We start from the raw sequence: 18,195 nt of genomic DNA, 5'->3' as shown, positions 1-18,195 counted from the left end.
TAAATGATTATTTTAGTAGCATAGGAATAAAATTACAGGAAAATTTTCTAACAGCCTCTCAGGTCAAAAAGCCAAATAATGGTGTATCACACTCAACACAGAAAGAAGTCTATAAAGCAGTCAGCAAACTGAAAAACAAAAACTCAGCTGGTCTGGATGAAGTGCCCATTTTTGTAATTAAGGACTGTATCAAGAACATACTTCCACCTTTAGTTGATATTATAAAACAATCTTTCGAGCAGGGCTACTTTCCAGACTATTTAAAATATGCGAAATTACTACCTCTCTTCAAAAACCGTGATGCAGGAAAAATTGAAAATTATAGGCCAATTTCTCTACTGTCATGCTTTGCAAAAATATTAGAAACTATTATGAAAAATAGGCTAATGAATTATTTAAATAAATACAACTTACTGTCTGTTGGCCAGTTTGGATTTCGGTCAGGGAAAAGCACAGAATCAGCAACAGCATACCTCACAAAACACATTCTAGAAGCATTAGATAAAGGGAACTACACAACAGGTATATTTCTTGATCTAACTAAAGCATTTGATACAGTAGACCACAACATCTTGTTAAAAAAGTTAGATGAACTGGGAATAAGGGGACTTGTGAAAAAGTGGTTCCGGTCAAATCTAAAAAATAGAAGACAGGTGACTGAAATCTCACATATTTCAAGTTGCTCAAACTATATTGTAAATATAGGTGTCCCACAGGGTAGTGTCCTTGGCCCAATACTATTTCTCATTTACATAAATGACTTCCCACAGAGCATCAAGCATGGACAAGCAATATTGTTTGCAGATGACTCAAATGTTCTAATCAGGGACAAATCACCAGATGCACTGAAAGAAAAAGCCGAACAAACACTAAACAGAGTACGTGAGTGGGCATCCAATAATAAACTAACACTAAATTAAAAGAAAAAAAAAAACATGCTGTTAACCACACTATAACAACTTTAAGTTAAACAATGAAACTATAGAATATGTAGACTACACAAAATTGCTTGGTATGCATGTTGACAGTCAGTTAAAGTGGGAAGAACATATTAAAATACTTAGTAACAGAATCGCTACAGCATGCTATGCTCTTAGAATTCTGACTGCAGTGTGTGATACTACATGTGTCAGATCTGTATATTTTTCTTATATCCACTTTGTTATTACCTATGGAATAATATTTTGGGGAGTCAACAGCAAAAATATTCACATAGTTTTCAAATTACAGAAAAGAGCAATTCATGTGATAACCAAGAGTGGCAGTAGGGCTCACTGCCTCGAACATTTCCAAAAGCTGGAAATCCTAACTGTCCCCTCTTAATACATTTTTCAAAGTAATACGTATGTAAAAAAAAAATTTGACTGCTATATGAAAAATTCTTTAGTACACAGCTATGAAACTAGAAACCAATACAATCTGCATCTAGAGAGGAAAAATAAAGTTAAAACTCAGCAGAGCTTGTTGTACAATGCCGTTAAATTATATAATAAATTTCCCCAAAAAATAAAAGATATTGACGCAATTGGACAGTTCAAAACAAAACTAAATTTTTTTTAATTAAATAAAAAGTATTACACAGTAACGGACTATCTGGATTAAAACATGTAGTGTAATTAAAGTAGCCTGCATTGTAATACATGAGGAAATAATTATAATATGAACTCCAGAATTGTACAGTACTATAAGAAAATAACAAATTACATAAGGATATAAAACTAATTTAAGATACCTCAAAAATGTGTAAATACTAATTTTACGTGTATAATTGTAGATATATTGTATTGTATATGATTTTGCTGATGAAATCCACACAATGTAAATTGTTACATGGATTAATAAAGAAATCAATCAAAAAAAGTCAAACCCTAAGTACTTGACACTGGGTGCAAAAACACACACTTTTCCAACTTACATTGCAGACCATTGTCTTTTGTAAATTTTGCGAACATTTGTCCCTTTTGGCACCAGTGACATTTAAATCATACAGATAAGTTGCACATGTCGGGATATGGCAAACTCTCTGCTTGATAAAATGCTGATAAATTTTTGGGGATGACACAACACGAAAAGGCAATTTGGTAAAATTGTAGAGGCCGAATGGCACATTAATAATGAGCAACTGCTACAAACAGGCATCAAGGGACAACAGCAGATAGGCATCATTCAAATCATTCTTCAAAAAATAGTGTCCACCAGTCAGTCTTGTCAATAACTCTTTGGTGTGAGGAATTGGATAAACTTCCACCTCCCTCTGGGTGTTGATTGTGGCTTTAAAATCACTGCACAACTGTATTGCCCCATTGGACTTTTTAACCACCACTAATGGTATTGCATAAGAAGGTGAAATAACCCCTAATTCCTATGGTCTGCTTTAACTGCATCTCTCATATCAAATGGCAAAGGGTGAACTTAATGAAACTTAGGGGGTCTCAGATACATTAAGCTGAATATGAGCTAGAAAATCCCTTGCTTTGCCCGATGTTGACTCAAACAACTGTTGTTAGGACTGCCAAAGTGACTCAGGGTCATGAAAAGAAATGGCTGTGACACTCAATTAATGTCATCAATGGCTTGGAAAGCGAAGCCTGTAAAAGTGTCCTGTCCAAAAATATTTGATGCCAAAATATAATCAAACACTAATAACATTACCTGGTGCTCCACATTCTTATATTTTCCCACCACAACTAGCTGACTCGTGAATGGAATTCATTGGTGACTGTATGAGACCAGTGTTTTGTTAACTGCTTGTAGCAGGGAGCTACCCAGCTAATGATATGTTGCTAAATTGATCGAGGCCATAGCCTCACTGTCAAGCTGAAACCCAGTCAAGTGTCCCAAAATAGATAATTGCAGCACAAGCTAATGAGCATGTGGCAGATATAAGAGCTGGGCAGAGAAAGCACATTAATAGACAACTGTTCAACATTGCAAACATTACACTGCGAAGCACAGACAGCAGTGATGTGACTCGTGCTGTTGCACTTGAAACAAACTTTATTTAAATGTGGATATTTCTGCCACTTATGTTGATTGTGGCAAGCGGGGCAAGCCCTGCAATCTAAGGAACTTTCCATTGCCAAGGGTGGATAGCCATTACTGTCTGCTGTACTGGACCAGGAATTGTGACAACCACTGCACCTTTTGTGTGAAGGCTGATCCAACAGTGGGTAAAACTGATTCCTAGTACCTGCCTTATTAAGTTGCTCAACAGACTGGTGGCAAGACTACTTTTTGATAACTGAGAGTACCTGGGGGCATTGGACTCTAGGGAATGAGATCGTTACCTGACAGTGTGCTGTGGGGAGAACTGCAGTTCATTCTGCTACTTGATGCTCATTGACAAAGGTTTCCTGGGCTGCTGCAGACTGTTCACATGGCCATGCTAAATGTGCCACATCAACTAGAGAGGTATTAGATGACTCTTAAGGCTTTCATTTAAAACAACTTAACTGGAGCTAATCACTTAGTTATATCACAAATAATGAAACCGCATATGATAAGTCACAAAAACTACAATCAAACTTAAACAGCCAGAAAAACCTGGTAACCCCGCTATTCTTTCCACATACAACTTGTTAAAGTGCTTTCATCATTGATTTAACTTGAGGCGCACTACCACAACATACGATTTATGCTCAAAATGTGCAGTTGGCACTGTACAAAACTCACCAAAGTGGGGTCCAGGCATAGACAAAGCTTTCACACCAAACTGTAAAGAGAGAAACTAGTAGAAACGAAGAGTGTATTCATTGATCACTCAACATTGCTCTGTCGAAAGGCTCCTCTTGTTGCTTGCCGTTAAACAAATTGTCGTTCATCGGTGCACATCAACAACAGGAAAATTTGGGGAACACTATAAGAAATCCACGACACCAATCTGCAAGATGCGAACTTGGAGATCAAGTTGACAATATACCAATTAATGGTGAACACACACACGCGGCCTCAGGCAGATTCAAATCGTCAAACGGTGAGCATTGCTCTACCAGCAGGCAATCTTGCTGGTGAAACCTTGTGGGCAGCAAAATACAATAGCAAACAACCGGCACATACTAGCAACCAAGGGTCTAGTCTGCATGAGGCCGCTACAAATACGAACGGCGACAGTTTCACAGACCAATGGTGACAGTTTAAACCACCACGTCCTCCTTAAAGGGGGGGGGGGGGGGGGGGGGTACAATACATAAGGAACAAGCAATCTGCAATCTTACCACAAGAAGCCGGGAACTCAATAATACAAATGGCAGAACATCCTGCCTCCAGGAACATCGCCTCACTGCCCTTCTGGATGAGTCGCAACCAAATCCGTGACGAGGCCTGGCTTCCCACGTTATGACAGCTGACTGTATGATACAATCCCACTCGCAAAAAGTGGCCGTCTACGCGGACCAACTCCCCGTACCCTAGTATGTCCTCTCTCTCTCTCTGAAAGCTGCCAGCGATTGCATGCTAAGCACTGTGACCCCCCCTGGCGAGGCGGCAGCGGAAGGAGAGCACGGATCAGTACCTTTTGACACAGTTGCTCTTGAGATGCCATCACTCACAAAAGCTCAGTATGCTGCAGCAGCTGCTTCTGCCATAATTTTGTAAACCAGTCATCCGTGATGATGCAGCACAATTGATACATGAGTGACACAGACTTGTCATCACTTTTACACATTACCATGCTGCATGTATTTCCAAATTTCACAGCAACTCCAGGCCCTGTTCCAATGTCAGGTTTAACAACTTGTTCCAGGAGTAAGAGTGTATACTTTTAAACTCGGAAACTGTAGAGAAAAACCACACACTGTCTGGGCCGTACCAAATTTTCAACAGTGAGAGTTCAAACATCAAAAGAAATAAGCCATCTGAAACCATACAGATGCCAGAAACTTCAACAGCACACATAGTATATCAAGAGAGCAAACCCAGAGGGAGATGCCTCTAAACAAGCAACCAGCTACATGTGGTAAATATCAGCAAGTATGGCTTCTAAACTAAAATATGCACGAGTGCACTGAGTCAGGGGCCACCTTGCCTTGTCACCTTGGACACCAGAGGCTCTTTCCAATACACAGGGCACAGATGCGCCCTGTTGGTAGCCACTGAAACCAGTTTTCTACCTGCCAGCATCATTGGTTCCGCGTCCTTCATGCCATGGAATTATCAGCAGACATGGATTCCAAATCAAGAATTTCACCTACTATGCTTAGCACTATGCATACAAAATATTCATTAAATTCATATGGACTGCAAGAATTAGAACAAGATCTGGGCTTTTACCTGTTTTCATTAACCAGATCTCATGCTGCCTTGCAATGATTGTGTGTGTCTTCAATAAATTTGGCATCGCTCTCCTTGTGTGCCTCCTGTTCTTTTCTGTACATCCTTTTTACCTGTAAATAATTACAGTGTTGTCTATGTTAAATGCTAATATCTTTAGCTGCTTTGACTTTAATAGTTATACTACATATTTTATTTAACTTATCTAGGGGTACACCACCTGTTTACTTTGATTGTTTTCTCTGTGTATTTTGATTTGGCATTTCAATATCTCTTGGATTTTAGTGTAAAACTTTAATCAAATTTCACTTTTAAGATTTGGAACATGGTACTGAATGTATCATTTCGTGCCAATTCTTCAAACATTTGGTGCCAATCTGCAGAAGACACTGTACTTTTCAAATCATGTCTTTTGTTGTGATAGTGCCACGACATTTAACAGTGCCGCCACGACAGTACGCACAAACGGCGATAGAGGCGCTCCGCAAATCAGATGAGCGCGGGAGCGCCACCTAGCTACGAACGGCACCGGCCGCATGTCACGGCACAGCAGTCGTATACGAGAGACTGAGTTGTAATCATGTGATCAGCTATTGTTTCTAAGAGAGAGTGTGAAAATCCACGCAATTATTGTGATTAAAGGTTATAACACTTTTTGGCGACGAGGATGGGATATTTTCACCGCGTTGTGGATTTGCGTGTTCGTGACGGGGCAGACATGGAACAGCTTATGCAAGCGCTCATTGAACAACAAACACAGCTGACGGCAGCGATTCAGGCGTTGTCAACGTCGCTTACTCATCGTCTGTCTTCCTCTTCTCCGCCCCCATTCCCTCCTTACGACGAGGCCGCTGAAGACTGGGAGAATTATGAGAAGCGTTTGCGGCAACACTTCTTGGCTTTCGGCGTTGTCGACGCTCCTATGTGTAAGTCGTTATTTCTATCTTGGATTTCCCCTTGGGTCTATCAGCTGCTATCTCAGTTAGCCCCTCTGCGGGAACCAGCCTCCCTGTCCTTCCAAGAAATGTGTGACTTATTGTCTGCCTATTATCGAACAAACACCCACGTCGTTGCCGCCCGCGTGGCGTTCTACCGGTGTCGTAAACAGCCCCATCAATCTTACCGGGCTTGGGCGGCGGAACTACATGGCCTGAGTAGGAAATGTCAGTTTGTCACGGACACTCATCACGAGTCTTATGCGGATTCAATGGTTAGGGATGCTATTCTACGGCTTGCTCCTGATAAAGAAGTTCGGCAACGTGCCCTACAACTGCCAAACCCGTCGTTGTCGGAAGTTCTAAGCATCGCTCAATCCTTTGAAGTGTCTCACGCTGCTGGCGCGCAAATAGACGCGTGGTGTGATGTAGGCGCTGTACAGTCAACTCTCGACAAGGACAATTTGCCTGTTGCACAGGAGAACGAAGATGTGGCGGCGGTTCACTCGCGTAAACAACGTCGCGTTGGGCCGCAACGCTCGCAGCGAAACCAGCAACCACAGAAGCCGGTTCGTTCCGCGCTTCCTTCTTGCCCCCGTTGTTTCGTACAGCACGACAGGGCAGCGTGTCCAAAACGTTGGGCCACGTGTAATTCATGTAGGAAAAAAGGCCACATTGCTTCTGTGTGTCAGTCCCATAAAGTTCCTGTCGACGAGGACGAGGCGTCGGACATGGATGTTCACTGTGTGCTTTCTCAAACAAATAAGTTGTTTGTTACTGTTCGTGTTCTGAATAAAGACATCCGCATGCAAGTGGACACTGGCTCTGCAGTAACTCTCATTAATTCTCGCACGTATTTGGCGTTGGGCTCCCCTCCTTTGTCTCCAGTTACGCGCAATCTGAGGACTTATAATCAGCAGAAAATTCCTATCATGGGCCAGTTTGATGCTTCCACTGCCTACAAGTCTGTTGTTCGGCCCCTCACGTTTTATGTGGTGGATCATGCGGGCACTGAAAACCTGTTCGGTTATGATGCTTTCCAGTTGTTTGGGTTCTCCATTGATGATGATGTGCACCTCATATCTGAGGACATTCCGTATCAACAGCTTGATGGATTGTGTTGTGAATTTTCGTCCGTGTTCTCTGCTGGTCTGGGTTGTGCCAAGGATTTTGCAGCCCACATTACTCTTAAACCTACGGCTCGCCCTAAGTTTTTCCGGGCACGCCCTATTCCAGTGGCGTTGCGTGCACCTGTCAAGGCTGAGCTAGACAGGTTAACAGCTTCAGGGATTCTCCTTCCGGTTACCTCCAGCGAATGGGCATCGCCGATCGTGGTGGTTTCTAAACCAAACGGGAGTCTGTGATTGTGTGGTGACTTTAAAGCCACTGTCAACGCTCAGAGCGTCATTGACACTTATCCTCTTCCTCGTCCTGAGGAGTTGTTTACCAAGCTCGCTGGGGGCCAGTTCTTTTCCAAACTTGACTTATCGGAGGCGTACCATCAGTTGCCGTTGGACGCTCCTTCCAAGGAATTTCTCGTTATCAACACTCCTTGTGGGTTGTATCAGTACCAGCGATTACCATTTGGCGTCGCTAGCGCACCGGCCATTTTTAGCGGTTTTTGGAACAGCTCACGGCTTCCGTTCCCGGCTGCATAAACTATCTGGATGACATTGTTGTCATGGGAGCCTCCACTGCGGAGCACCTTCGTAATTTACGTTCACTGTTTCGGGTTTTGCATTCGGCTGGGTTGAGGTGCAATCTGGACAAGTCACAGTTCTTCCAACCCTCCATTGAGTATCTTGGTTTCCAGTTGTCCCGTGAGGGCATACGCCCTCTCCGTGAGCACGTTGCGGCCATTAATGCTCTACCCCGGCCGTCTACGGTCAAAGAACTTCAGGCGTTTCTAGGCAAGATTGCTTATTATCACAAATTCATTCCATCCGCAGCAGCGGTAGCTTATCCTCTGCATCAGCTGTTACGCAAAAACGTCCCCTTCTGTTGGTCCGACGGGTGTGAGCAGGCTTCTGTCCGCCTGAAGGCTCATTTGCAGTCGGCGCCTTGTCTTGCCACATTCCGTCCGGGTCAGCACTTGGTTCTGGCGACTGACGCGTCACAGTATGGCCTAGGGGCTGTTCTCGCCCATCGGTATGAGGATGGGTCGGAACGACCCATTGCCTATGCTTCCAAGACCCTCAACGAGGCGCAACGGCGTTACTCTCAAATCGAAAAGGAGGCGCTCGCTATCATTTATGCTCTAAAAAAGTTCAGCGTTTTTTTGTATGGTTCTAAGTTTCACCTTATCACCGACCACAAACCGCTGGTCTCTCTGTTCAGCCCCTCGGCGTCACTTCCGGATAAGGCAGCTCACCGCCTGCAACGTTGGGCCTTATACTTGTCTCGTTTTCATTATGAGATTCACTATCGCCCCACGGCCCAGCACGCAAACGCGGATGCATTGTCGCGATTGCCGATGGGCCCCGACCCTGTTTTCGATCGCGATGAACTCCTCTGTTTCCACATTGATGAGGAAGAACGTCGTGCAGTCGAGGGCTTTCCACTTACAGGTTCGCAGGTCGCGTCAGCTACTGCGCGGGACCCGGTCCTGCGTCGGGTGATCGGTTTTGTTCAACGAGGTTGGCCAGACAGGACCGGGGGCCGGGCATCGGATCCCCTTCGCAACTACCATGCCTTGCGCCTTCGTCTGTCTGTTCGTGATGGTGTTGTTCTTCTGGCCACGGATGGCGCATCTCCACGGGTCGTGGTGCCAGCCTCTCTTCGCAAAGATGTTCTCAAACTGTTGCACGGAGGCCATTGGGGTATTTCTCGGACTAAGTCCCTGGCCCGCAGGCACGTTTATTGGCCCGGCATTGATTCGGACATCGCCCATATGGTTGCTGCATGTGGCCAGTGTGCTCAACAACTGGCGGCACCTCGTACAATGCCCTCTCCGTGGCCTGATCCAGCTCAGCCATGGGAACGGGTGCACGCCGACTTTGCTGGCCCCTTCCTCGGTACTTATTGGCTACTGTTGATTGACGCCTTCTCGAAGTTTCCATTTGTTGTTAGATGTCCGTCGCCCACCACTGCGGCGACGACGCTGGCTTTGTCCAAAATCTTTGCGCTAGACGGTCTTCCATCCACGATCGTCACGGACAATGGCCCTCAGTTCTCTTCGCAGGCCTTCCGTGATTTTTGTACTGGACAAGGGATTCATCATGTTACCGCACCTCCCTTCCATCCGCAATCGAATGGGGAGGTCGAGCGCCTTGTCCGCACTTTCAAATGCCAGATGAAAAAATTCCTTAGTTTATTTTTCCACAGATGACGCCCTGCTGCAATTTCTGAGTTCTTATCGCTTCACGCCTCTGGGTGATCGCAGCCCTGCTGAACTCTTGCATGGCCGCCAACCGCGCACTCTACTGCACCTGCTTCACCCTGTCAGGCCTTGTACTGTGTCCCCTAGTGCGGGAAAATACTCGGTGGGCGCCGACGTGTGGGCACGAGGGTATGGATCTCGCCCTAAATGGATTCCAGGGGTGGTCAAGGCTCTTCGCGGCCGCCGGCTTTGTGAAATCCGTACGGGCGACGGCACGGTTGTTCGCCATTATGACCAGATGCGCCCACGAGTGGTGGCCACGCCTGTGCCACCGCCCCATCCTTCGCCTCCACCAGCTCGAGACGCCAGTCCTGTTGCTGCTGCCGATCTACCGTCCGTGTTGATGCAGCCGCCGTCGCTGCCGCTTCCAAGTACTCCGGAACCAGCCCCAGTCGCGACGCCGCCTTCTCCGGGACCCATCTCGCTGGAGCACACTCCCAGGTCAATGACACCTATGGATGCTGCTCCGGAGTTTTCACCCATCATCTCATCCAGGAGGCACGTTCCTCGCACGAGCTTCCGTCCTGGACATTTTCGACCATACTCCCGTGTCTCTGCGCGGGATCTCCTCGGGGCCTCACAAGAGGCCATGGATGTCTCTGCGCTGTCCATGTCTCCAAGGAAGTGAGTGTTTACTTTTTTCAAGGGGGGAAAAGTGTTGTGATAGTGCCACGACATTTAACAGTGCCGCCACGACAGTACGCACAAACGGCGATAGAGGCGCTCCGCAAATCAGATGAGCGCGGGAGCGCCACCTAGCTACGAACGGCACCGGCCGCATGTCACGGCACAGCAGTCGTATACGAGAGACTGAGTTGTAATCATGTGATCAGCTATTGTTTCTAAGAGAGAGTGTGAAAATCCACGCAATTATTGTGATTAAAGGTTATAACATCTTTGTAATGATCCAATTTCTGGACCAGTTTGAATGCCAGCTGGCAATTTGTAGTGTACTTACTGCAGATTGCATTTCAGACCTTTATATTGTAATTTTTAGAGTAACATGGAGATTTTTCAAGTTAGTTGATGCAACAAAGGATGTTTCCTGTTAGCTGCTCCAAAAATCACTGGAATAAAGTAGGGGCACTTGGTATTCCAAAAACTAATCGTAAGGAGATATATCACATGAGGATATATCCACAACCGACACCTGTTAGAACTCTTCGTCCAGCAGAAGTTGTAGGTATATGTCAGCCAATATATGTTGGAAAAATATTTTCTACATGTCAATTGTGCTATTAAACTCATCTGTCCACAGAATGGGTTAAGAGTCGATTTGTGACTGAGCATTGATCATCATTTTAAAATCAATGCATAGGTGTAATTTGCCTTTCAGTTTCTGTATGATAACCAAGGGTGTTTCCCATTGGTTGGAGGAAATGAGTTTGATTATACTTATCTCTGTCAAGTTATATAACTTCTTTAACTTGGTCACGGAGTGCTATTGGCATTGGATGTGCTCAGTGGCATTGAGGCTGCACCAAAGGCTTGAATGTGACAGATGTTGCGAATTTTTTTTGCAAGACTGGCAAAAAAAGTCCTTACATTCATTGCACATTGCATCCATGTTCTGAAAAGCCACTTGTTGAGATACTAAATTTACCTCGTCGGTGATAGTGAAACTAAAAGCATTGAATGTATTGCAACCAAAGAGATTTTCTGCTGTACTGCTGTTCACTACAAGGAAGGTTAGCTGCTGTACCACATTTTTGTATTTAGTTTCTGCAGTGAATTGTCCATTGATGGTGTCCTACTGCATTGACTGAAAGTGAGTTAAACAGTTTGTCAGGCACTGCTGAGTGTACCATATTAATGTCCATCTTTGTTCCCTTCATTGCCATGAGCAAGATGTGGTAGATTTACGCACTGCTGAGATGTTGATATGTGCCCAACCTTGCTATATTTATTACAAACTGGCCATTGATGGGACAATCTTCCTGTGTACACTTTTTGAAACATGCAGGCCAGGGAGGAAGCGGATGTCATGTGGGCTGTTTTCCTGTAACATTGGTTGCCACATTAGGGCTTGTTTGTCATACTGCCTTACTGTTGCAATGTAAGCCTCACCAGAGGACAGTGACAATAACCACCAGCTATAAGATGTATCAACTGCAGCAATATCCGTCCAATTTTCAAGCGCTGCTTCCTTGCTGCTCATGATACCTTGAAAGCTTGTGCCCAAGATAAGACATGTTCTAGTGATGTATATCAAATTGTAGGTCCTGTTGTTGCACCTCTTTGTTGGGAGCTGATTGGATAATTGCATCTTTCACCATTACATTTGCATATGCTTCACCATTCTTAGTTCTGATAAATCTTCATTTCCTGCAAAGTCCTTGCAGTTCTGCAACCTAAGCTCTATAGGATTGATTTGGGCATTTTTTGAACTAGTAGTGCTACACAATAATGAGATGGCATGCAACAGTTAACACTTTTTTTATTGACAAAGTACAAGACTTACACAGGTGATTGATATACACAAAGTCCAAGTAGTAGTGATCCAAGAACAAAGTCCAATGGCAAGTCTAGGTAAACCTTTGAGCATAAGTACTGTGATGAGTCATACCAGGGTTGACAATGAAGAGTGATTTGTGGAAGCAGGAGCGGTAGCACATATAGTCACCCGAGGTTCTAGGGGTTGAAACAGCATACGCAGAAAGTGTCATAAGCTTGCAATAGCAGCAACTTTGCTGCACTAAGCAGTGTATTGCTTGGTCAGCAGGTAGCGAGTCTCTGTAGCCAGCACATGGTGCCAGTGCGTCAGGGGAGAAGAGCCTTGTGTGGAGCAGCTGTTGATCTCTGAGGAGCTGGGGGCCTTAACATATCCTGTGGCCCAAATGTGGTGATAATGTGGGAGCATTACCACATTGTCCTAAGGCACTGCACATTTGCACTGGCTGTAACTAAGCTTGTGTTGTTTCAGTGGTGACATTTCCTTTCCTACTCAAATATTCTAGGTCCTGGGGGAACTGAGTATCCTCCAAAATAAAAAAAGAATCTAATCACATATTCTTAGGCCATACATTATTGTTCATTATTTTATTTTTTAAGTCAAAATCAACACCAATGTTTGAAGCTACTATTTAATCCCTTCATTTCCATTTTTTGAACTGTAGAACTGTTGTGGCTTGTGAAAGGGTTTGAAAGAAGTTAGTTACAGTTTTAGTTTTGACAACACCTCTTTGGTTGTGGCCAGTTCCGTTTTGTGTTTCACTACCATTGAATTTTTCTGCCTTCCTGGTTGTTGTTCACTTCCTGCCAATCTGTACTTATGCCTTTTGTAGAGTTTATGCCCACAGCATGTTTACATCTGTATTTTGTTTGTTTTCAATGCTAGATTTTGTTTCACTAACACCCTTATTGCTTACACTTGAGGTACATAGTGATGCAGCAATATTTGGATCTTCCTCAACGTTATTTGATGTTGAAAAAATATCACCTGATGGTTTCACAGGTCTTTAACCACTGTTTTGATTGGTGATACTGGCAGGTGCTACTTCTCTTAAGTGCTTCAGTCTTGCATTTGGATTATTGCCTCAGATTAGCGTGTTTACCTGTTCAGTTTTGGTCATAATATGTTACATTTCTGGCCGAGTAAAACAGTTATCTGAAAGGAACGAGCTTATAATATATTACTGAAGCCAAATGTCAAGGAAGAGATGGTAATCTTAATGTAGTTTATTAAATAAATATTTTTAAAATGAAAATTTTTAATGCTTATACTGCAATTTTCCTATTACATTACTATAAATAATTTCAGTCACTATCTATAAGGGCCTCCCCCCATGAACCATGGGCCTTGCTGTTGGTGGGGAGGGTTGCTTGCCTCAGCGATACAGATAGCCGTACCGTAGTTGCAACCACAATGGAATGTATCTGTTGAGAGGCCAGACAAATGTGTGGTTCCTGAAGAGGGGCAGCAGCCTTTTCAGTAGTTGCAAGGGCAACAGTTTGGATGATTGACTGATCTGGCCCTGTAACACTAACCAAAACGGCCTTGCTGTGCTGGTAATGTGAATGGCTGAAATCAAGGGGAAACTACGGCCGTAATTTTTCCTGAGGGCATGCAGCTTTACTGTATGGTTAAATGATGATGGCGTCCTCTTGGGTAAAATATTCCAGAGGTAAAATAGCCCCCCATTCGGATCTTCGAGTGGGGACTACTCAGGAGGATGTCATTATCAGGAGAAAGAAAACTGGCGTTCTACGGATCGGAGCGTGGAATGTCAGATCCCTTAATAGGGCAGGTAGGTTAGAAATTTTTAAAAAGGGAAATGAATAGGTTGAAGTTAGATAGAGTGGGAATTAGTGAAGTTTGGTGGCAGGAGGAACAAGACTTTTGGTCCGGTGACTACAGGGTTATAAACACAAAATCAAATAGGCGTAATGCAGGAGTAAGTTTAATAATGAATAGGAAAATAGGAATGCAGGTAAGCTACTACAAACAGCATAGTGAACGCATTATTGTGGCAAAGATAGATACGAAGCCCACGCCTACAACAGTAGTACAAGTTTATATGCCAACTAGCTCTGCAGATGATGAAGTAATTGAAGAAATGTATGATGAAATAAAAGAAATTATTCAGATAGTGAAGGGTGATGAAAATTTAATAGTCATGGGTCACTGGAATTCAGTAGTAGGAAAATGGAGAGAAGGAAACGTAATAGGTGAATAAGGATTGGTGCTAAGAAATGAAAGAGGAAGCCGTCTGGTAGAATTTTGCACGGAGCACAACTTAATCATAGCTAACACTTGGTTCAAGAATCATAAAAGATGGCTGCATACATGAAAGAAGCCTCGAGATACTAGAAGGTATCAGATAGATTATATAATAGTAAGACAGAGACTTAGGAACCAGGTTTTAAATTGTAAGACATTTCCAGAGGCAGATGTGGACTCTGACCACAATCTATTGGTTATGACCTGTGGATTAAAACTGAAGAAACTGCAAAAAGTTGGGAACTTAAGGAGATGGGACCTGGATAAACTGAAAGAACCAAAGGTTGTACAGAGTTTCATGGAGAGCATAAGGGAACAATTGACAGGAATGGGGGAAAGAAATACAGTAGAAGAGGAATGAGTAGCTTTGAGGGATGAAGTAGTGAAGGCAGCAGAGGATCAAGTAGGTAAAAAAGACTAGGGCTAGTAGAAATCATTGGGTAACAGAAGAAATATTGAATTTAATTGACGAAAGGAGAAAATATAAAAACCCAGTAAATGAAGCAGGCAAAAAGGAATATAAATGTCTAAAAAATGAGATCAACAGGAAGTGCAAAACAACTAAGCAGGGATGGATAGAGAACAAATGTAAGGATGTAGAGGCTTATTTCACTAGGGGTAGGATAGATACTGCCTACTGGAAAATTAGAGAGACCTTTGGAGAAAAGAGAACCACTTGCATGAACATCAAGAGCTCAAATTGAAACCCAGTTCTAAGCAAAGAAGGGAAAGCTGAAAGGTGGAAGGAGTATGTAGAGGGTCTATACAAGGGTGATGTAATTGAGGACAATATTATGGAAATGGAAGAGGATGTAGATGAAGATGAAAGGGGAGATATGATACTGCATGAAGAGTTTGACAGAGCACTGAAAGACCTCAGTCGAAACAAGGCCCCCGGAGCAGACAACATTCCATTAGAACTACTGATGGCCTTGGGAGAGCCAGTCCTGACAAAACTCTACCACCTGGTGAGCAAGATGTATGAAACAGACGAAATACCCTCAGTCTTCAAGAAGAATATAATAATTCCAATCCCAAAGAAAGAAGGTGTTGACAGATGTGAAAATTACTGAACTATCAGTTTAATAAGTCATAGCTGCACAATACTAATGCGAATTCTTTACAGACAAATGGAAAAACTAGTAGAAGTCGACCTCAGGGAAGATAAAGAAATGTTGGAACACGTGAGGCAATACTGACCCTATGACTTATCTTAGAAGCTAGATTAAGGAAGGGCAAACCTACGTTTCTAGCATTTGTAGACCCTTGGAGTCATTGTGCTCCATGACAATGCAAGGCCCCAAATGGCCAACACAGTCACAGCACTCCTGCAGAAATTCAAATGGCAGGTTCTTGGCCACCCTCCATACAGTCCGGACTTCTCTCCCTGTGAATACACCATTTGTAGTCCCCTTAAAAAATATCAATTGGAATGGCTAACAAGGCTTTGCAGTGCACATTCACAACTTTGTTACATCTGAAGATGGCTGTAGATAGCTACTAAAACTAGTTATAATACCTTAATTGTAATAGTAGAATTGACGTATAGGTATTAAAAGATATTTCCTTTAAAAAAAATTTATTTCATAAACTACTTTTTAATATATTACTTGCAATGTTAACAACCCTATCAAAATTTTTACTTTTAGTACTGTGTTTGATTGATGTGACATGTTCTTCAAATTTAAGAATGAAATGGAAATTATGTATTATCATTCAAGTGACTGTCAAATTATAATATGCAAATTTGTACTTAATGAGGAAGTGTTAAAAAATAAATACATAATGGAACATAATTAATACAGGATGGACATGGGCTAAGTGATCAAGGAATAAACTCCATGGTACTTGAGGGAACTTCAGAGGGTGAAAACAGTAGTGAAGGTCAGAGAGTGGGATACTTCCAGCAAATAATTGACAACATAGGGTGCAAGTACTACTCTGAAATAAAGAGGTCAGCACAGGAGAGGAATTCATGGCAGGCTGCAGGCTGCATCAAATCGGTCAGAAGAATGCTGGGGTGGCAGGGGGGGGGGGGGGGGGGGGGGGGGAAATCACGCAGTTTGATTTGTAGTAATGTACATCTTATTTTTGTACTAAGAAATTATGAACAATTTTTCTTACTTCCTTCTTAGTATACTTCATGTTCCACCTTCTGGTTATGAATTTCCATATACTCACAGCATGCACCCTGTAGATTAATATCTGGAACACTGAAGAAATAATTGTCTCACTGTGTCATATATATGGAACTCACATCTTGCAGCTTTTGTCCTGAAGGACTAAGGAAGTGGTTATTGTGCCTATTGACAACAACAGAAAGGTGTGGCATTGTTTCACAGTGCTGTTGGTCACTAACTGCCACAAGCTTCTTACAGTGTGTTGGAGAATGGAATTGTTACTGTAGAGTTATGTGCAACTTGTTTAATGATCGGTTGTCTAAATTTTGTGAGACAGGTGCTTGGAATAGAACTCAGCATTGAAGCAAATTTTCTTCCATTTTCAGGAAATCTATATGGATGTTACCTTGTATAGTCCAGTACATTCAGTTGCTGTAATTTCAGTTCTTAAATATATTTGATGTTCAAGGGCATTCACATCTAAAATAATCTAGCCTTCAAACATAAGGTGGGGATACATTTTTTAGGCTTCAACATAATTTTATTTTAAACTTGAGTATTGTACACAGTTCCTGCTTTGAAATGAGTAGTTTGTCATCATCTCCTCATTGGTATATTAAAAACAAAGATTCCAAGACTTACCAAGCGGGAAAGCGCCGACAGACAGGCACATGAACAAAACACACAAACACACACACAGAATTACGAGCTTTCGCAACTGGCAGTTGCTTCATCAGGAAAGAGGGAAGGAGAGGGAAAAATGAAAGGATGTGGGTTTTAAGGGAGAGGGTAAGGAGTCATTCCAATCCCGGGAGCGGAAAGACTTCCCTTAGGGGAAAAAAAGGACAGGTGTACACTCGCACACACACACATATCCATCCGCACATACACAGACACAAGCAGACATCCTTTTATTTTTCCCTCTCCTTCCCTCTTTCCTGACGAAGCAACTGCCAGTTGCAAAAGCTCGTAATTCTGTGTGTGTGTTTGTGTGTTTTGTTCATGTGCCTGTCTGCCGGCGCTTTCCCGCTTGGTAAGTCTTGGAATCTTTGTTTTTAATATATTTTTCCCATGGGGAAGTTTCTTTCTATTTTATTTATCTCCTCATTGGTATTTACTTATGCACATTAATAAGGGTACTTCTAGTTATCGTGCAACAAATGAGTTTCCACTTCTTTTTTAAGACTCTCATGATTTAATTTTACTTGTTCTGTTCAGTTCACACACAGATACTCCATTTCTTTGCAGTTACTAACTAATAATGCACAGATGTTATTTTATAGTGTCTAAAAACATTAGCTCATAATGAAAGTTAGGAGTGTGTATTATTTTGTTGCAGGTACTGTGACCACTTCATAACACCTGAGATTAACAGTTCTGTCACCACTTTGCTTCAAGATGTAGTTAAATTTCATGATCGCCAATTTGAAAGGGATCCTGTAAAGGCTAATGCTAGACGCAGGCATGTCAGTGGTCTCCGTGAGGTTCTCAAATACCTGAATCTTAAAAGGTTGAAGCTGATCATAATAGCACCAGATATGGAACTCATTGAGGGCAAAGGTGAGATGCCGGCAATAGCTAAGCAAATAGTAGTTGAGAGGTTTGTTTATTTAGTAGATTACCCAGCACCATCCATATACTAATTTATCCCCCCAGTCTCCTATCAGTGCCCATTTACAAAATGTTCGTGTTTGTATGAATATGAATACAGGATGGAATAACTTTTCAGTACGTAAAGATACATGAAAATGATTTCTTGTATGTTTAGTTCCT

General features: G+C 42.8%; 1 protein-coding gene across 4 annotated transcripts in view; it reads left to right on the top strand.

Annotated features, from left to right (window-relative positions):
- The window catches only part of LOC126266942 (uro-adherence factor A), a 136,468-nt gene that overhangs the window by 86,101 nt on the left and 32,172 nt on the right, over nucleotides 1–18,195 (top strand). For all 4 annotated transcript variants that reach the window (XM_049971637.1, XM_049971638.1, XM_049971639.1 and 1 more), the window contains exon 4: nucleotides 17,762–17,982. In XM_049971637.1, the coding sequence (XP_049827594.1) occupies nucleotides 17,762–17,982 (221 nt within the window). The remainder of the gene's footprint in view (nucleotides 1–17,761; nucleotides 17,983–18,195) is intronic.

Source organism: Schistocerca gregaria, chromosome 4 (assembly GCF_023897955.1).
Source record: "Schistocerca gregaria isolate iqSchGreg1 chromosome 4, iqSchGreg1.2, whole genome shotgun sequence".
Classification (NCBI taxonomy): domain Eukaryota; kingdom Metazoa; phylum Arthropoda; class Insecta; order Orthoptera; family Acrididae; genus Schistocerca; species Schistocerca gregaria.
The sequence above is the reverse complement of the archived record's forward strand: the minus strand, read 5'-3'. Positions and strand labels throughout refer to the sequence as shown.